We start from the raw sequence: 23,201 nt of genomic DNA, 5'->3' as shown, positions 1-23,201 counted from the left end.
GAATATCAAATAGGAGATAGAATTCGAGATAAAGATCAATTACTAAAATGAACAGTTCTTAATTTTGAATCATAAATCTTTTAATTTTCACAATTTTGACCTTGTGTTCTTTGTTTAATATATGACTTTTTAAAAAAAATAATAAATATAAAAAAATTTAATGAATAATTTTTATATAATGTAAAAAAATAATATTTCATTTAAAAAAAATTATAAATTCAAATCCAAATTAATTAGTTTAAAAATTATTAAGAAAAATTTTAAATAAATGTTAATAATATTTATGCTAATATAATTTATTAAATATTTATGAAAAATTAGTAATAAATATATATTTAAAAAAAAGCAAAAGATACTTATGATATAAAAGATATAAGAATATATAGAATATGTAAGAAAAATTATTCTCAAATTCCTTTTGTGAAATGCAATGCAATATTTATTAGTTAAAAAATGTTTTTTTTTAGTAAAAAAGTTACTTTCTAAAACTTTGATCTATTTATATTACTTATTTATCTATTCTAATATCTATTTACATTATTTTTAATTAATTTTAAAAAAAAGTTGTTTAAAATAGAAAAAAAAAGAACTTAATTTAATATTAAAAATAATATATACAAAATAAATGTACATATATTTTTTATTATCAATATAATTGTCATAATATTAATAATTCTTTTTTTTTCTGGAATATAATTTTAAATTTTAATTAATGATTTAAATTTTAAAAGAACTATATATAAATTTTCATTCATTTATTATCAATTATATAAATAAATAAAAAAAATATATAAAAATTATTCTATTAATATTACATAATAATAATAATAATATTCTATTAATATTACATAATAATAATTAAATAATATTATTGCATCTTATTTCAAATTTTTACCATTTTTTTAACTTGTATAATAGTTGTACTGTTAATCCCATTAAAATTTCTTTAAATTAATATTCTTCCTTGTAAAAAAATATTTAGAATTTATCTCAAAACTATTTGAAATATATTTAATTGTAAAAATATTTAAATTAAAAATATTTAATATAATAATATAATAGGGATATGCGGATATAGAAATTATGGTCAAGTTTAGATCAGGCATTTTTTTCGGGATAAGATCTTGAAACTTTATTAAGCATATAAATATACTTGCATATTTTATATGCATATTTTAATCATAATTATTTAATTAATTTGATTACATTTATTTAATCTAAATATATTTATATACCATTTCAAAATACGAAATTTAATTCAAATACGAAATACTGTATTTGAGATATGATTTTTTAGATTTATCTTAAATTTTTAATTAGCTGACTAATGTAACGAAATTCTAAATTTTTAATAATAAATTTTAATTATTTATATATATTTTAAATTTTAATGTTTTATATATATAATTATATTGTCATACAATTACATGTCTTATTTGTAATGCGTGTTTACTATGCAAAAAATAATTATATTAAATATTTTAATATTTGTTGTAAATATTAGTCCAATGCATTAAAATTGCGATGATTTAATGATATCAAAATTTATCTATTAACTATCAAAGTCACATTATAGTCATATAACAAAAAATTTCGGATTATTTGTGCATACAACACGGATACTTCATAAAAGAAGGATCATCCATACAATCATTGCAGTTAAAATTGAAAAAGACAATACCATTAGTAGAATATTTATTATATCTGAGGTGACTTTCATTACAAATGAAATTAATTATCAATTGATTTAAATTTGTTTAATATTTTGATTAATATTTGTTAATAATATTCTAATATATTCTAATTAATATATTCTAATAAAGAATATTGTTAATAATAATAATATAAAATATTTGTTATAATAATATATTAATAATTCATTTCATTATAAAAATTATTTTGTTCTTTTCAATGACGCATATATCAACAATATATCATATTCTCAAAGAGAATGCAGAAGCAAAGTTATAGCAAAGAATAGACATATAAAATTTTATTTATCATAAAAAAATCGGTTCTTTTTAGATATCAATATTTTTTTAGAGATAATTCAAAATTCTCTTCTGGAATTACTGAAATATAAGTGATCACTTATAATAGTGTAACGAAATGAACGATATGTTGATCCAATATAATATATGTTTATTTTATAATTATATAATTATTTTTTAATGATGTTTTATTTGTAATCTATTTAATGTTATGTAAAAGTATCAAAAATTAGTTTGTTTGTCAATGTTAAGAAAGAATACAGAAAACAATGATCTATTGGCATATTTCAAAGCTCAAGTTGGATTTTTTAATGAATAACTAATTTTATTTATTTACTGATGAATTATTTTTTAATTTAATATAAATTATAATTTATGATTTATTATTTTATTTCAAATATGTAATATTAATTGTTCATTTTAAAAAAATTTTGATTTTTTTATATTACAATTTTATCAATAACACAACAATTAATTAATTTATTATTCATGATTCAATATAACTTTTTATCGAAAAAAAAAACATTTATTATATTTAATACGTTTTCTTTGAGATATGTTATTTGGATTTATTCATGCTTGATCGATGACTAATATATCAACACTATTGATTCAATTAAACAAATTTTTTGTACAAAAAAAGTAAATATTGAGAGCACAATTTCCAAATCGATTTTACTTACAATGAAGAATTTCCATGACCAAAACGTTCATCAAATCTTATTCTGTTAGATTTTTTGTAAGGAACTTTCAAAAAAAATAAAATATGAATTAATTAATGATAGAAAATATCAAATAAAAACTTCAGAAACGTGTAAATACTTATTTCATAATATGTTTTATAATGTGTATCATACTTATTTCAATCAATACTTATTTCACAATATTTCTTCAGAAATAAATTACATTGCTGTATTAAAGTTAAGAAACAAAAAGCACTTATTTTAATTTCTAGAGAGTAAGTAAATAATTTCATTAATTATTACATTTAGGAAGATCTAGGATAGAATATATATTATATTTAAGAAAATCAATACATTTTTATTCAGAATTTATTTATCAATTAAAATATTAATTAATATAAAAAGCAGATCATTCCATTTAAAAAATCAAAATGATCTTAAAATTTCTAAAATAACTCCACATAAAAAACACGTACGTTATAAAATATACTCCTCGAAACCATTTAAATCCTATGTCTATGTATAATTTTTATAAAATCTTCTATTTAATAATTATTTGAAATGATTAAATTAGCTAAGTATTATATAAAAATATAACAAAAATATAATAAATATCATGTATAATTCTATTTTTATTTTTATTTATTTTTTTTTTATTAATTATTTATCAAATTTTAGCTATTTTGGCCGTTTCATAAGTCAATTTTGATTTTTTTCTCAATATCAATTTTGAATAAAAAAGAATTGAAAATCCAGTTATTTTCTTTTATTACAAATATTTTAATAATATTGTTGATATATCGAATTATCAGTTTATTTTTATATTATCGTGTGAAATTAACTTTAATAATATTATAAATCAATTCCTTAAATGTGGCTTCAATATTACCAATAAAGTGAAAATGAATTTTTCAAAATCTGTTAAATAGATGTGAATATTTAAGTATTCACTGAACGATTAATCATAGAAAAAGTCAAAAGCTGATAAACAAGAGCAATTCACTCAAACAATTTATAAAATTAATTTATTAAGAAGCAAACTAAATTAATTTTTGATTAAGATTTATACGATACTTCAAAATATCCAAATTTTTCACAATATATTTTGTTTTATGTCTTTATGTATTCCAAAAAAGTTATAAATTTTTAATAAAGTTGTTCTATTTTTCTAACTGTACTTTTCCTTTGCATTATGCCGCTCTTACACAATGATGATTTTTTTTTATTTTTACACGCTCGAAAATAAATTGACATCAGCAAAAAGAAATATCAAATACAGAATGAAAACATTATTAGACTACGATTTTAAAAAAATATAAAAAATAGAAAAAAAATTATCAGTTAATATAGAAATCGAATCAAACATAAGATCTTCTATTTTTAAATTTCAAAGCAGTCTTATAAAAAAAAAAAATTAATAAAAATTCAAAGTTTTATTTTAAAATTTTCACCATAGATACCAATTTACATTCCCAATTTTTTATAAATAATGAATTTTTATAAATATATAATAATATTATCAATATTTATCGATAATTATATCGATAGTCACAACTTTTTGTAAATTAAATATATATATGTTATGATATAACACTATATCACACTAAAAATAATTTTTAGTTTCTATCTATTATAATGTTATTTTTTATGTAGGAAAAAATAAAAACAGAAAAGATATTTTTAATTATAATTCATAAATTTTATTCATATGAATTTTATTTAATGAATTTTAGACTTATGCTCAGATTTGATACTTGGATATATTCAGTAACTTTTATAAATGTCCATTTATAAGTTTTTAATTTAATAATTAAAATTTCTTTCAGTACATATACAATTCTGATATGGTTACAAAAATGATAGTTTTGGCATTATATATATAATTAAATATTTGCTGGTTTTAAGTTTATTATTTAAAAATTTCAAACTATTATATAAAAAAGAAAACAAAGAGAGCTCAGTAATGTTAAAAACATATTCTGTTAAGAAAATTAAAAACAAAATTGTTAATAATATAAATTAGCTAAAAAAGGAGAGAGAGATTTTTTTAATATATTATTCGTTATAGGACAAAAATTATCTAGTTAATGACAATGAATGAACCATTATTAAATAGAATAAAAAATACAGTATACTTTCTCTAATTAGAATGGGCAGCATCTCTTTGAAGGATAAATATTTCAAAGAGATCTGCATTCAGTGAATTTTAAATTTATTTGTTAGATTTATTGCATGAATTAGAATTCCAGAATATGATTACTAAAATGATGGGAAAAAATTATTTTATTATCAAAAAATTTTGAGTTAATTTGATTATAATTTTATTACATTATAAATCTTGATCCATTCAGAAATATAAAAAATGTAAAAAAAATATAAATATAAAAAATAACAGCTATGATTTAACATATTATTATAAATGAATATTATTGAATATTATATGAATATTAACATATTATTATAATGAAATTTATCAAAATCAAATAATATTTATCAATATATATACATTAACAACACATATAACTATTAATTATATGATATAAACTTAATTAAGAATAAGCATAAAATAATAAAATAAATAAAAATGACAGAAAGTTTGCTAAAATTTAATGACACTTAACTATCGATTAATGATTAAGAGTAGTACAATAATAAGTTAATTGTAGTACAAGTGTAAAATAAAATAAAATAAAATACATATAAAGTATCCTTTATGCGATCAAATTTTGACTTTATGTATTCTATAAATTAAAATTTTATGTAAACATATACTATTAAAAGTATTGTTAAAGAATTATAATGATAAATTAAAATATAAAATTAGTGATAAATAATATACTCTTTAAGAAAATTAAATCAGTAATATAAATGTAATAATTATTACAAGATGTCATAGTACTTCCAATTGCAATTTCTGCAATCTGAAAATATTTACTATTCTCATCAATATAAAATTGACAGCAATAAAAGATTGAATTTAAAATTCTTTAAAATTCTTTTGATTTTGTTTTATTTTAGCAAAGAATGTTAGACATTTTGAAATAAAGTTGTAAAAATATTATAACATCTTCTAATGGCTGTTACAAATATTGTTTTAATCTATAGAATACATAAAGTTTGTCTAGAAAAAACTGAAGTATAATGAAAATCTCAAATAAAATTTATAATTTTAAAATATTTAATGCTATTAATTTGTTTATATACATTTTAAATAATTTTAAATAAAACTAAATAAACATCTAATATATATTTTTAAATAAAAAAAACTATTATATTATATAAAAAATTCAAAAATATATTTTTACAAAAACTTATAATAATATTTTTAAATATAATAATAAAATTATAGTTTATTTCATGAAAAATCTATTATAATAAATAATTTAAGAACAAATTTAATATAGAATTTATATGTATATATATAGTATTTATTTTTACTTCATATTTAAATTATATTATTTATTTTACATTTAAAAATTTTAATAATTTGTATTTTTTTCAAATGAATATATTGAATTTTTACTATTGCATTATTAAATAATACTTTCGAAATGATAGTTAATTCTAATAAGATTATTAGAATTTTATAATAATATATTACATTATCTATTATTACATTATATATATTACATTATCTTATTAAATAATGCATTTTAATCAGTTAGATATTTTTTTCTTAAAGGATTTTTTATTTTACTATACTAATACAATACAAGATTTCTTAGATTACATTTAAAAAATAAAATTCAATTAATTTTTTTTATATAATTTATAAATTTTTATTATTTTTAAATATTAAATTATTTCATAAAAAGTTTTTCAAATATAAAATTAAACTCTAAATAATAAATTTAATTTTTCTTTTACAAAAAAAAATTTGTTTTAGTATTTATTCATCATATTTTATTAAAATCACAAAAATATATTTAGTTCTATTATTTGAATTAGTATAATATGTTTGTTTAAATGAAATTAATTCTTTTAAATTAATTTTATAATTGATATAATATAATAACAAATGAATTTCTATGTAGCAGATTGTTTATAATTTTTTGTACTCATTAATTTTTTACCACACATTGCACATATAGCTTTCTTATATGCACATGATTGACAATAATGTGAACCAACTTGATGTACTTTTTGCCTACATATTCTGCATGTCTCAAAAGTAGTAGTATAAGGATTAAATCTTGCCTTTCCTGCAGAAAGTGCTTTATTTTCTCCAACTTTACGTCCTCCACTTTCTACTGTATTTCTTGCACCGTTTTTCCAAGGATCTGGAGTTATGACTTTTCCTAATTTCTTTTCACACTTTTCACAAACCATTTTGAGTTGGATATGAAATTTTTATTCTAAAATAGAATACAATAAAATACTTTTATAATATGTGATTTTTACATTATAAATATAATATATGTTAATGCTTCGCATCTCAACTATAAGACAAATTTATATCAATAATCATTTTACAAGTAATTTTATGTTATGTAAAATGAATAAAAATAATAATAACTTGTACCTATTTATATTACATTATATTAGATTTTTTAAAAATTAAATTGACTTATAATATATATAATATAAAACATTTTTAAAAACTTATTGGAATAGTAATGAATAGATAGAATTCCAAGTTGAAATACAAAACATTAATATAAAACTATATAACAAAATTTGCATTTGTAATAATTATAAAAAATATATTGAAATAAATTAAAATATTATAAATTAATTAATTTTTAATATCTTAAAAGAATTATAAGAAAATAAAAAATATCTTAAAAGAATTATAAGGAAATTAAAAATATATATAAATTTTATTTATTTCATATTTTCAAATCAAAATAGCAACTAATCAAATCATTATTTTTTATTTATTTTTAAGTAATTTTGTTGTAATTTTGTTGTTAAGCATTTATTTACTTCATTTTTAAAGTAATAATCAAGCATTATTAATTATACACATTTTATACATGATTACTTTTTCGTTTAAACAATAAATATTAAAATAATTAATATTATAATTAAAAAAATAATATTAAATAATATTATAATTAAAAAAAAAAAAATACTTAACCTATTAAATATTATAATTTCGTAACTCACGATTAATAGATATTTATAAATTTAATAATATAGCGCTAATACTTATGTAGACAATGTTTCAATTTCTGAGATTTAATATCATGTTTAATATTAGTAAAAATTACATATCAAGAAATATATATTATGCATACACATATATTATATATATATGTATGTTCATAAAAAGTACTTCTTTTAATAACTATTTTATATTTCTTAATGTAAGAGAACTCAAATTATATTTTATAATAGAAATTTTATGATATTTATAGAAATATTTACATGTGGTATAATTAATTTATTACTACATTTATATTATTATGTTTGTATATAAAAAATATCTAAAAAAACAAAGATTAAATAAATTATAAAAATAATATTTTAATTTTAAATATTGTTTTTTTTTTTTATTATATTTTACATTTTAAATATACGTTATGTATTACATATTTATATATATATATATATTTATGCATTATATATTTCACTGATTCAAATCACTAAAAGTAAACAAATCACATAATCGCTGTGATTACTAATTATTATCAAAATACCAATATCAAACTTTTTACTTAAAATCACAGTATATTTTAAATACAAGCACAACAAAATACAGAATAGATAAACATCTCATAAGACTTCATGTTATATGTTTTAAAAATACCAACTCAAAAAAATAAAATATCTTTTATGCCCTCTATGATTTATTACGATCAATATAGGAATTATGTTTACTTTTTAAATAAATATATAATTTTGAACGCTTTTACAATCTTTAATGAATGAAATACGTATATTAAATTTGTTTAAACAATTTAGTATTTAATAATAAGAAGGAAGTCTCAAGATTATATCAATAAAATTTGAAAATAACTTAATAATATAAAAGTAATAATTTTTAATGACTCAAAAATAACGAACGTTTCATATTTTTTTATAGCAAAAAAGATAAATATTGACATTAAATGAAAGTATCAGTATTTATTTGATGTTAAGATGTCATTTCAATAAAAAGATATTTTATATAATATAAATATATAAAATTATGCAGTGTAGTAATTAAAATAAATATCGAAAAATTAGAAACACAAAAATATAAATGAAAGATAATATTACGATTGTATAAGGAAAATCGATTTCACAATGAGATTGCAAAAATTTTAAATAAAAATAAATCCATGATATTGTATTGTAAATAAGTTAAAATTAAAAAAAAATTATTACAAATGAAATTTAAGTTGAACAAAAAAATTGATTGAAAAAAATGAAGAAATTATCATTCTATAAGAAAAAATTCCTCATCTCATAAATATGAATTGAAATGTTTGACAAAGAAATTGAAAATTATTATATATTGATGAATCTTAAACTGAAATAATATTTCTTTGCTCTTTTGTTATATGTTTTAAGATATTTAAAACAAACATTTATATAAAGAAATATTTAATCCACATTAAAGAATAATCTGAGAAATATTTGAATTTTATTTTTAATTTTAAAACATTGCTAGCAACATATAGTCTACATTTAAATCAATTTGTTCCAAATTATTAATGATAATAGTAAAAATTTTATAGCATTTATTGTTAATCTGATTATTTCTTTATTTTGATAATAAAAAGATTTATAGGACAAAAATATCTTGCATATGCAAATAAAAATTTAATTTTCTTATTTTAAATATGTCTTGTTATATGTGTATAAATATGATGTGCTTCTTTAACACATTGTAATTTTTAGAGATAGCTATATGGAAAAGATAAAAAAAAAAATATGGAATTGGAAAATTGAATAATAAATTATATAAATTGTTCTATTATGATGTAGGATTATATGATTGCTAATAAATTTATCAATGGAATACTCGATAAATATATTTAAATATATTTTTTACGATTAATTTCAAAGATAATATTATTAAATTGAGATTATTGAAAGATTTTCATTTCCAATAAAATAATGATTCAAAACATAGCTTGAATGAAAAATAAAAAAAATCCATTATATATAAATTATATATAATATTAAATATTTCACTGCAAAGACCAAATATTAATTTATTAAAACTTTATAAACTGAAATGTGCAAAAATTTCAATTAATATCATAAACAAAAAAAAATTATAAAAGTATGAAATTCTATTGATTGTATTTTTACAAAATCATTAGTTTATAGTATATCGATTAACACAATTATAATATATAAATAACATTAATTATCCAATAAAATATTAATATTAAGTAAAGTAAAAATATGAAGCATCTGAATATTTTTGTTATTATAATTATTAATTAGATGTTATTATTATAAAGATATCATAATGATCTATATTGTTGAATTACTTTTAATATACAATAAATCAATTTTTTATTTTTGTTATTTATTATAAAGTCATATGTAATATATAAATAATCATAAATATAATATTAAATAATATTAAATATAGTACAATTACAATTTGTATGTAAATATTCACAAAATGAAAAATTCTCTGAGCATTGCAAAATAAACAAAAAAAAAACGCATTTTCAATTAAATAAAATATAAGTTTAAGAATTTAAGTTATTGCTTAAGCAAATTTAATTTATCAATGAACTAAATTATCTAAATTAATAAATCTTATACAGTTGTATGAACATTCTCATACAAACAATTAGATCATGTAATAGATAAACAACATATACTAAAAAGAAATAATAAATTCATTTAAAGTAAGAATAAAATATAATAAAAATAGAATATATTGTTAACAAAAAATAATTTTTAATCTTTTGTAATAACAATAAGATTGCTTAAAATGTTTTATAAAACTAAGAAAATCAAAATTGTTAATTTATATTACTATTTTATTATTATTTTAGTTATTTTATTATAAATTTTTATTATTATTTTTATTATTATTTTTTATTTTATTTTATTTTATTTTATCTATAATTAATAAAAATTAGATCTAGAATTAATTTAGATTATAGATAGTTAATGTTAAGTATATGTTGAACCGAACATTTTTTGTATATTATTTTTTTTATGAATAACTAATACATACACATATATATAATATATATATATATATAAATTTTTAACATGTATAATGTAAAAATTTTTATAGATATAATAAAAAGTTTAAAAAGTTCCTATATAATATATTCTGATTTAAATGTTATTTATTTAATTAAAATATTTATTTAACTAAAAATATGAAAAAACATTTATCATAATTAATATTAATTGATTATTATTTAATTTGAGAATTTAATTTAATTTAATTTTTTTTTACTTTTTTTTAATTAGAAATAAAGAAAAATTTCTCATTGATTTTGATGATTTTAAAATATATTAGAAAAAATAAAATTTTGAATAATTTTTCTCTATATGTTAGATTTTAATTTTAATAAAAATTTTAACAAAAAATTACTATTATTAAGTGAATAAATTTTGCCTATGTATATCCGTTATATATAGTACTTACCATACGTCAATATGCGATTGCCGCTTGTTTATTTTATACAAGATTTTCCTGTACAAACAATGGAACATCTTATGAGAGATTGAAATTATCAAAAAAATGTTTTACAAGAGTTATTTAGTTCAAAAAATGTATCATGTATAAATTATTTTTTTGTAATTTAAGTATACAAGATTTCAATCATATTTTTTTTTAAATAAAATGATAATTTTGAATACATTAAATAATTTATTGATAAATAATTTCCTATAAAAAAATACAATTTAATTCTGTTAACAAATCATTAATTTAAAAGATATTTAAATTTAAAAATCAGAAGAGATATTTTTAAATTTAAAAATTATAATTCGAATCTAATATTAGAATTCATAAATTGGAAAGATGATATTAATAATTGAAACCTGATGATTGGTACTAATTAATTAGCATAATAAAATCGTGAAACATAAAACATACATTGAAAATATATTCATTTTCTTAATTGATCATTATTTTTAATTAAACAAAACATAGTGAAATACACATATCAAATAATATTGCTATTGTAACTTTAATCATTTGGAGCATGACTAAATTTAATTAAAAAAATATTAAATATGATAAATATTTTTTCAATAAAAAAATTTTTTTATCGATATGAAATTAAAAAATTATATCAAATTATATTACGAACAGTATATAAATTACAAACATATTTTCGATATTGAATAAATAAACTTCAATATACTTCAACAATATATGTTATTTGAACTTGTTTGTTCGATTAATAGCAAACATAGCAAACAACGTTTGATTAGATTACACATTCAATGATTGAGTATATTAGTATTTTTTTTATTAATAATTCGTTAACAAAGCTGTAATAAAAGTTTTTATAAAAAAAATTGTTGTTTGAAATTATTTTAAAAATAATTAGATAACAAATGTTTCCACATTTTTGGGATCTTCTATATATTTACAAAATTGTTGAAATAAAGATACGATTTCTAAAAAAAAAACAATCATCTATTGCATATAAAGATATTAGATATATATATATATATATATATATATATATATATATATATATATATATATATATATATATTAATTGTAAAATTAACTATATATAATCATCTATATACATTTGTCCATGAATATATAATAAACATTATGAATATATATAGAATTCTATATATAGAAATAATAATATAAAATTTAATCACATTATTTAATTAAAATTATAAATTATTGTACATGCAATTGTATTATAAAGGAAATAATTTATCAATAAATTATAATAGAATAAAAAATAAATTTATTTAATCAAAACTTAAATTTTATTAAATCAAAACTATTTTACTTTGTAATCGATAAACAAATAATTTATTTTTAAACATATTTTTTAAATTATATAATATATATATAATATTTTTTAAATATAAGGAAATAATTACAAATTAAATCAATAAAATTTAAAATTAAAATCAAAATTTAATTTTTTTTAAATTGTAATTTTATTTATATTAAATCTAATTATAATTTTTAAGATAAAATTTTAAAATGAACAATATTTATAATTATAAGAATAAAATAAAAAATAATAAAATAACAACTAAATTAAGAAAAACTAAGGAAAGAGCTAAAATAAATATATATTTTAGACTTAACTTAATGATTACATTTAGATATTTATATATTGCTTTATATTTATTATATATCCTTATTTCTATTTATTTATTTATTTATATATTCTTATATTTATATTTTATTATATGTTATTGCTTTGAAAAGAAAACTTTTATCATTTGCCACATATGACAATTAGTAAATACATTTTATTTTTGTTATTAAGACATGTTATTAAGATTATATCGAAAGTTATTTATAAATATATGCTATATGGTTTAAGACTAAATTAATTCAGGATGTCAGTAAATTAGGATTTTCGTTGTCGTGATATGTATATATTGCAATGTTAAATTCAATGCCATGACAATACGATATCTAATTTTCGATAATGATAATAACATTTAATATTCTGATAGTAAAAATTAAATTTTCATGATCATAATCATGATTGATTTATGATATAAAATATATATTAAAAAGATTGAATTATTCTTAATTTTTTGATATAACATATAAAAAAAATATTGTATATTACTTTCTATGTTTCTATGTTTGTGATATGAGCTGTAATTAATTGCTTAGTAATTATTTGCTTACATCATTTAACTTAGAATACTATATATTTTAAATTTACATAAAAAAAATAATTTTACTTATAAAATAATTTATATAAAATAATTAAATTATATAAATCTTATATATATAATACATGAATATAAATTTTATAAATCTAAAATTTTATAAATTATAAATATAAATCTTATAAATCTTTCTAGATTGTATTAAATCATATTAATCATGTATTAATCATATTAATATATGAATATATTAATATATGACTTAATATATTAAGTCAAATCATAACTTTAAACTATCAAAAATTGTCAATTTTTTTAACATCATCTAATAATTTTTGATAATTACAATACAAAAATGTGATTTTGCTCATTGGATAAATTGTGAATAAAAATCAATATAGCATCCTTGTAACTTGTTAAATATGCTTGAAATTAATTTTACACATACTAATACAATAATAATTTTTGAATCAGTTTCTAAATTTAAGATTAATATTTTTAAATTTATTTACAAAAATTATCAGAAATTATAAAAGATAAGAAGATACAAAAAAATATTAATAATTTTTGATGTCTCAAATTAATGTTAAAATTAATGTTTATTAATATATAAACACTAATATGCTAAAACATTATTTGTAATAAAACGTTCATATTAATTATTGATTGAATGCCGTCAAATTATAATATTAATAATAATAATAATAATATAATAATAATTAATATATTATCGCAATCACATCGTTTTATTTTGATTTATCAAGAATTAATGAAAAATATATGAATGTACGATACAAAATATTGTTTAGACACGCACTATCTTTTGCTTGTAATGGCTACCACAACATCGATTCTCTCTCAACTCTTACTGACTGATTCTCGCATCTCGAAAGCTGCTCGCACTGTTCATTTGATAGATGTCGCTTTCTTCGCACATTTTTTCATAAATATTAATACGTTATTATATTATTATTATATTATATTATTAATATATTTAGTTGCTATTTTAAATATAACTTTAACAGATTTTTGAAAAATCTAATATAAACTTGTCTTTAAAATATCGATATAAGATTTGATATAAGATTTGCTTGGCAAGTTATATTAATAAATTAATATATAAATAAATAAGCTCCAAAAATATATTAAAACTTGTAAGGTTTCTAAAATATAACAAGTCTTGAAGGTAAAATACATTAAAATCTGCATAAATTTATATATCTATATATTATCTATATATCTGTATATTAAAATCTATATATCTTTCATATTTCAAATATTGGTTGCATTGTATAATTAAATTTCTTATACCTAGACTTTAAGGTAAATGTTAAAGAATATCATTTTCTAAATAAAGTGCGTCAAAAAATTAATGGAATAACATTAATATATGTATCACTATGTATTACATATATATTATTTATATATATATATATATATCTTATTTATATTTTATATCTATATTATTATATAAAACTATTATATAAAACTATTATATAAACTATTATATTATTTATATATTATTATATATATATTTTTAATATATAATTTTTATTTTCAAAATATCATGTTTATTAACTGTTTCTATATTTATATAAATATTATTACAGACAATAAGATATAACATAAATATAGAATAATGGGATTACAAAGAAAATAAATGTTTGGATCAGCAATTATAAGTATATCACAAATATAAGTATTATATTTGTATATATTTATATATATATATATATAACATATACAAAATTTTTACAACTTGTCTATAAGTCTCTATCCATCTATATCATTATTACGTATCAATTTTGAAATCTTGTACCAAATTTTGTCACTAAATTTACATTAAATTTGAATATTATAACTTTTTAATGCCAAATTGATTACAAATGTAGCATTATGAGTTTTTGACATATCTTAAAAAATATTTTTAGGTATAAATATGCACGATATTATTAATTTTTTATTTTTATATTACTATATACATGTAGAAGATAATAATTAAATTATGATTAAGATTCTTATTTTAAGATTCTTATTTTAATTCTTAATTTGATTTGATTATTGTAAGCTATTTTAAGTAATTTTCCTATTTTTTGTATTATTTGTTTTTTTAAAAACTTTTTTTGAAAATATCTTTTGCATATTCAAAATATATATATATATATTTGCAGTTCAAATAATAATTTCTCTTTTGCGTATTTTGCTTACCATGATGAATCATTAATATAAAAAAGAGATGTATAAATATGTAAAATAAATATAAATATAATATTTTAAAATATAAATTCAAAACTATTATATATATATATAATAAAAAATAATGATAGTATAATTCTTTTTATTAAAGCAAAATCCAAAAATAAACAAATTTAATATAGTATTTATATATTTTGGTTGTGTATAATAATAATTGCAATATATGGTACTATTTCATTGTTGTTATTGTTTTCTGATATATCTTCTTAGAAAATAATATTTTTTAATATTTATTACATTCTTAGAAACAAAAAGAAAAAGAAGATTAAAAAATTCAATTAAATAATATATAATGCAAATAATTCATTAGTATGTTTTTGCTACAAATCTGGCAAAAATATTGGTATAAGTTTTAATATTAATTTGTTGAAATAATTTGATAACAAAGTTTTGCATTAAATTTGATAATATTTTAATGATAAATTTGTGTCAAAAATTTTCAAAATTTGATAAAAACGCGAAATTTATTTCTAAGGTTATTAATTTATTAAAATTTATTATAAATATAATATATTTTTATGAATATTAATGTATTTTAATATAAATTTTGTCCTATTATTGATATTTTGTAATCAATAAAATCGCATCATTTGTTTGTTTGTTTTCGATGATTTGAATCGTTAAAGAATATATATATATATATATTGATGTTCTTAAAAAAAAGAAAACACGAAAATAAATAAATTTATATTTTTAAATTCTTGAAATGATTCTAATTGATATTTATAATTACAAATAATTCTTAAAATCATAATAAATAACTACATCTTAATAATGAATAGTTATATATCATATATAAATATTAATTTTATTATTTTAATATATTTTATTTTATTATTACTTAAAAATTATTTATGTTTATGTAATAATTAAATATTGAAAGTTATATATCAAAATATTATCTTAGAAAAATCATTCAAAACTTTGATTTTACTAATTCTCAAATTTATTTATTTCTTAAATAAAAAAATAAAGATATTGGTTATTTTTTATAGAAAATAAATAGTGATATTAATTTCTTTATAATTTTAAAAAAATATTTCTAAATAAACGATAAAATAAAAATTAATAATTTACAAAAATATACAATTATTATTTATTTTTATTTATTATTTCTTCAACTGAAATCCCTATAAATAGGGAAAATGTAAATTGTTATTATCGATAAATTATGTAAAACATCTTATTTTTTTAAACATAAAATAAGTCATTAAGTATAAGTTATTTAAGATATACTATTTTTAAGTATTTTATAAAAAAATATTTTATATATATATATATATATATATATATATATTTTATAAAAAAATATATCTATAAATTTGAAAAGAATTTATTTTATTATGAAATTTTAATTGATAATATATGATTATAAGTAAACGTATCTATTATATATTGTTCTATGTTTTTCCTCAATATATATTTTTAGTTCATTAAAATTTTAATAAACAAACTAATAATATGAACAAATTTAATTATAGAAAATTTTGCATATTAGAACTGATGTTAACTTTCGATAGTTTGATTAGAATCATACGATTAACCCTCTAGTCAAAAGCAATGAGCAATGTTAGTGGGGGGTAAGAGGGTTGAAAGAAAATTCGACGCTAGGAGTGGCGTACAAGTATGGGCGCCATCTATTCGTTCAGTGTCTGACTACCCTCTAAAGACTTCTGTACTCGCGATCGTATTACTAGATTATTACGATATTTCGTGTGACAATTTAATTTAGTGCATCATATTATAACAGAGTGACAAGTGTATGTTTTAGAACAATTATAATAAGGTAAATATAAACAATATAAAATCTTTTTAAAAGACATATTTTATACGGGTGGCTACTGTCCTCGATGCCAGACACGCGTTAACATGTTGGATCGATTTCTCTTCTTTGCAAGTCGTATTACGATAAGACATTCTATAGAAGATTTGATTACAATTTTGTAGTTTTCTTTTTGTAATAGAAATACTTGCATTTTGATTTATATATTTTTTTTTTTGTTTTTATTGAACGTGTTTGGAAATGAATAATTTGATATTCGAAAAAGTCAACTCACAAAATCTCTGGATGGAAAGACGCCTACAGTCAAAGCTCTTTCTTTCTTTCTTTTGTAAAATTTTTATAATATAGATAAAAATTTGTAGAAATTTTATCGATTTACATTTATTTTGAATATTTTTAATTCAATACAGCTTCTTCTATTTCTTTACATATAAATAAGATTCGATGTTCGATCGATTTTTTTCTCCAGATTTTTAAGTATGTATTAAAAGAATTAAATTCGAATTGGATTTCGATATTTTTAAAACATAATTATTTAAATAATAAATAATTTTTATAAATATATCATACAAGATTTGCATTATTTACGATGCTTTTATTTTAAAATAGACACAGAAATAATTCTTCTCAATACTTTAATCGAAAAAAATAATTGCTATAAAATACATATTTTTTCTATACAATTACATAAATTTTACATAGAAATTCGAATATTTCTTTTTATAATGTTTGTTTTTGGATTTAAATTTAAAATTTAAATAAAAATATTAAAAATAAATATATGTATATACGTATATACAGCAATATGTCGCTTATTTTTTACAACAATGATATAACTTAAAATTTATAATTTTTAAATTATTGGAATAGAGAAAAATGATTGTTATTTGTAATTTTCATTTATAGAATTGTAAATGTATTTTCAAATTGTATCTTTCTAACTTAACATTTTTAACAAAACATTTTACAAAATTTATATGTAATTTTATAACGAGACAAATCATTTAAAGTCATTTTTTCTAAAGTCATAATTTTTGAGTTGTCATTATTGCAGCAAATGAGCGATATGTAAATGTAAATATTGGTCTATTATTTTTAAATGATATTATATATATTAGTTTTTTCTTGAAAAAAAAAAAAAAGATTAGAATTTATTGATTTGAATAAATTATAAATAATTATTAAAAAGTATCAATTACAATTTTACATTCTATGATAATAAATAAATGATAATAAATAATGTGTTTTTTATATGATTTTCATGAATAAATTATTTTAATATTTAGAAAATTATAATAATATATAAAAACACTCAAAAAGAAATTTATTATATATATAAATATAATTTTGCATTAATTCTATTATGAATTGTAATGTGTTCTATTATGAATATAAATGTATATTTTGTTGTACTTATTATCAACGTTAATGCATTTATTTTATCTATAAAATTCCATTATTTGAAATATAGTAATGATTTAATTATAATAGAATTAATAAATAAAAATAATTATAATTTGTATAAAAATTTTATATTATAAATAAAATATAATATTTTTAATTGAAATATATATTTATTTTATTTATTTTTAATTTCTCTATTGTATCTCAATAATTTTTTACTTCAATAAAAATGTTAAATTATTACCATATAAATAGAAATATTAAATTAACAATGTTGCTAATTCTTTTTTAATATTTTCTTTTTTTGTCATCATTTAATTAAAAAAGTTTTAATTATTGAATGATCGAATTTAAATTTATATATGTATACCTACTTTTTAATAGATATACATAAAAATAATAAACATAATATACATAAATAAGTAAAATAATATATATAAAAATAAGTATGAATGCTTTTTTCTCTCTAAGAATATTATTGTACTATATATTAGCGTTTTATATACAATTATATTTATAATTTATATTACAATATTTTTATACATTATAAATTAATAAAAACATAACATTATAAATTATGTTACAATATTATTTCAATATCATGTCAATTTGCATTTTATGCTAGAAATATTTTTTATTATTTATAATTTTTAAATTTTTATTTTATTATCTTTGTGGCATAGCTTCAAAAAAGCAAATAATAAAATTAACAAAATGTATTATTATTTTAACAATAATTTAATTATTGTTTACATAATTATAAGATTAAGAAAAAATATCATTGATATATTATTATATTTGAATATCATAATTATTATTATTATACTATATTGAACATTATATTACTATTATATTTGAATAAATATTCATAAATAATGCAATATAACAAAAACTAAATATAATATTTCTTAATGCTTAGTTCATTATTAATTAATATTATATTATTAATAATATATTAATTAATATTATTCATTTACTATTTATTTATAATTTGAGGAATAAAGAAAAAAATTTGATATTCTTTTTCTTAATCATTTCTTTTTAATCTTTTTTAATTATTATTTTATAATTTAAATATAATAAAATTAAAATATAATTGTTGTACTTAATATAATTATGAAATATAAAATAAAATATATATTATCATTATTTTTATTATAAAAATCTCAATAATTCAATTAAAATAGTTTCATCATCAAATGGAAAATATATATTTATATTTTTGATATTTTGATAATTCATTATATTTTAATATTATATTAATAATAATTAAAATATTATCGAATGATAATAAAAATTCTAATAAGTGGTAAAGATTATTTTACAAATAATAACTAAACAACGTAAATATATCCCGTAAATAAAAAATATGACATCTTATAAATAAAAAATATTAATATTATTAATATTTTATCACGATTTTCATAGTTATAAAATATATATATATAAAATATTATACGCGCGCGCGTAGATAATAGGCAGAAAATAACGAATATATAAAATTAAAATTTGTTAATTTCAAATAAAAAGATTGAATATATGCATAAAACATTTCATTACAATTTGTATAAAAATTATTATTAAAATATACAAAATTTCTTTAAATTTCGTTTATATATATATATGTATATCGTTATTAGTTGATCCATATGGGTTTATATTTAATTAATTGATTTATTAATTTATTATAGTCAGTCAATATATTTATATATACATATATTTACTTATATAAGAATCATATTTTTTGTTTCTTGTGTAATAATAATTATATTTAGAAATAAAAAATATTTGTTAACAATTAATTATATAACATGTTTTCTTTTTCATATATCGAGCGAAAGATAAACGCATATTCACGTCAATTTAAAAAACTTATAAACTTAAAATTGCAGATAGAAGAATTTAAAAAAAACTTATATAATATATGTAATAATAATATGAATTATTATATGTGGAAACATATTAAATAGAATTATATTAATATATTAAAATAATTCTATAATTTTTAAAAATTTATTATTTTTTCTTCTTTCAAAAAAATTTATAATTTTCATTAAAATATTTTATATAAATTTGTAAACTGTTTATAAATAAGAAAATAATATATATATATATATATTAAAAAAATATAGTAAAAAAATATATTTATTTTATCTTACACAAATTTTACATTTGCATTTTAGTATTATATATAGTTTTTTTATTATATATTTGCATTTAGTATATAATTTACAATTTTGAATTTAAATAAGAAATATATATAAATATATAACATAATATAACATGTTATTCATTTATTTAAAAAAAGATATAATATATTTGATGAGAGAAATGAAAATTAAAAATAGTTTTAGTTGATACTGAACTACTTGTAATTTTATTTTTTCATATTTTATGTGATATAAGATATAATAAAAATTAATATATTTTTTAATTTAAATATCTATCTACTATACATGTAGTACACACACACACGCGCGCGCACATTATCTGTAAAAAATAAAATATAAATGCACATTTAGATATAATTTTTAATTTTTTTTTAAATCATTTTCCATTTGTTATTATTTTTTATTTTTTGGCTTTAAGGAAAGAAATTATTGTGAAACATTAAAATTTATTATATGACAAGAACAGTTAAAAAATCAAAGATAAATAAAAAATAAATGAAAAAAAATTAATAAATTAGAAAGTTTTAAAATGATATTTTTGTATCATATTATATGTGTTATAAATATGTATTATAAATATTTTGAAATCTAATATTTTATATTTATATTACGTAAAATATAATTTTTTCAAATTTTTAATTATTTTAAAAATAAAAAATTTAATTAGTAAATATATAATTTTAATTATAATGTAATATTATAAAACACAAAAATGTGAAATATAATTTTTTTTAAAAATGTAAAAAACTATAAAACTATAGTAAATTTGAAATTAAAATACAATTAAAATACAGTATTTTTATGTTTCTTATTATTTATATCTATTAATTATGTATTTTTAGATAAAATTTTATTCGAATTATTGCATTATTTGATTTTATTTTATTTTAATTTTCGTTGTTATTAAAAGAAATATTAAATAATAACAAAATGTTAAAGGAAATATTAATAATTATTCTATTATTCATTTTATTTATCTCAATGTTTTTATTATATATATAAATATAAAAAGATATTGATAATAAGACATATGAGAAATGGATAATAAATGTGGAAATGGAGAATTATAATAGAGCACAAATTAGAATATTGATGAATATGTGCATGTTAAATAATAACAAATATAAGTTCGATATATGTATATTAATTATAAAATGTAGCAAGATGATTACAAGTAAGCTATGTAATAAACTGAAATAACTTTAAAATATGCCGATTGTATTTTCTGATGCCAGTGACCCTCTATCGATTCCACGCTCAACGAAGCATGGGCCAAACTCGCGTTTTCTCACGTTTTCTGTTATTTTTTCTTGTATTCATCTTTCTTGCTTTATATTTCTTTTTTTAGTTTCCATATTTTTCTTCCACATTTTTTATCCTTTTATTATCTTATCCCATTTATTTGTTTTAATTAAAATTGGTCTTTCTTATAAATTGTATATTGTATATTATTTTCCTTATTTACTTATTTTTTTCTATTCCTTTTTTTTTATACTGATTTCGATTATTCATCAGTAATACAATTATATATTATTATATATATACAAATATAAAAAATATATATATAATTATACATATACAAATATAAAAATATATATACAATTATATATTAATATATATTATTGATTATTATATAATTTTTTGCCTTAACTTACTTATATATATATATATATATATATAACCTTCCCATATTATTATCCAATCTTTTTTTTCATTTTATTTTATTCATTTCAATTTTATTAATTATCATAAAATTAAATTATATATAATAATTATATATAATATTCTATATGTTATATTTAAATTTTTTTTGCATAAAAATCACATAAATAAAATTACGATAAAAATTTCATTTGATATATAAAGTAAAATAACGATTTATAATATTGAAAAATAATAAAAATCTCATGTATAAGTAGAGACAATATAAATATAATTTAAACAAATATAAATTAAATTTATAGCTGGATAAATAAACATTGATATATTATACATTTATATTATTAATAATTTATCTGTTATATTAAAATGATCTCAATTTCAATGGAAATAAAGTTTCTGATATAAATTTTACAACATTTTTAATAAAGGAAAACATTATTTTTTATTAAAGACAGAAATTAAATATTACGTGGGCAGTATTATGTATTGAAAATATCATGTGTAATGC

At 16.0% G+C, this 23,201-nt stretch overlaps 2 protein-coding genes across 6 annotated transcripts in view; one reads left to right on the top strand and one right to left on the bottom strand.

The window, feature by feature from the left end:
* Nucleotides 1-6,342: 6,342 nt before the first annotated feature.
* LOC100867980 (cysteine-rich PDZ-binding protein) lies at nucleotides 6,343-14,306 on the bottom strand. Of its 4 annotated transcripts, XM_086908514.1 has the most exons (3): nucleotides 14,235-14,306; nucleotides 11,232-11,279; nucleotides 6,343-7,029 (listed from the first exon to the last, which is right to left on the bottom strand). In XM_086908514.1, the coding sequence occupies exon 3, from the start codon at nucleotides 7,001-7,003 to the stop codon at nucleotides 6,701-6,703; it is 303 nt and encodes a 100-aa protein (XP_086764640.1). In that variant the 5' UTR covers nucleotides 7,004-7,029; nucleotides 11,232-11,279; nucleotides 14,235-14,306; the 3' UTR covers nucleotides 6,343-6,700. The 4 variants fall into 4 exon arrangements, with proteins under 4 accessions (XP_086764640.1, XP_086764641.1, XP_003697139.1 ...); XM_086908515.1 differs by lacking the exon at nucleotides 11,232-11,279 and having other exon boundaries at nucleotides 14,235-14,300; XM_003697091.4 differs by lacking the exons at nucleotides 11,232-11,279; nucleotides 14,235-14,306 and adding an exon at nucleotides 7,755-8,418.
* A 3,014-nt stretch (nucleotides 14,307-17,320) lies between these two features.
* Nucleotides 17,321-23,201, top strand: part of LOC100868101 (uncharacterized) — a 120,691-nt gene continuing 114,810 nt past the window's right edge. Inside the window, exon 1 of one of the 2 annotated variants that reach the window (XM_086908511.1) lies at nucleotides 17,321-17,459. The gene's annotated coding sequence lies outside the window, so the exon portion shown is untranslated. The remainder of the gene's footprint in view (nucleotides 17,460-23,201) is intronic. The other variant, XM_086908512.1, reaches the window with a different exon arrangement.

The sequence above is a fragment of the Apis florea genome, unplaced genomic scaffold, assembly GCF_048593485.1.
Source record: "Apis florea isolate Af1SG1 unplaced genomic scaffold, ASM4859348v1 contig_3078_pilon, whole genome shotgun sequence".
Lineage (NCBI taxonomy): Eukaryota > Metazoa > Arthropoda > Insecta > Hymenoptera > Apidae > Apis > Apis florea.
Note: the sequence above shows the minus strand (reverse complement) of the source record. Positions and strands in the feature narration are given on the sequence as shown.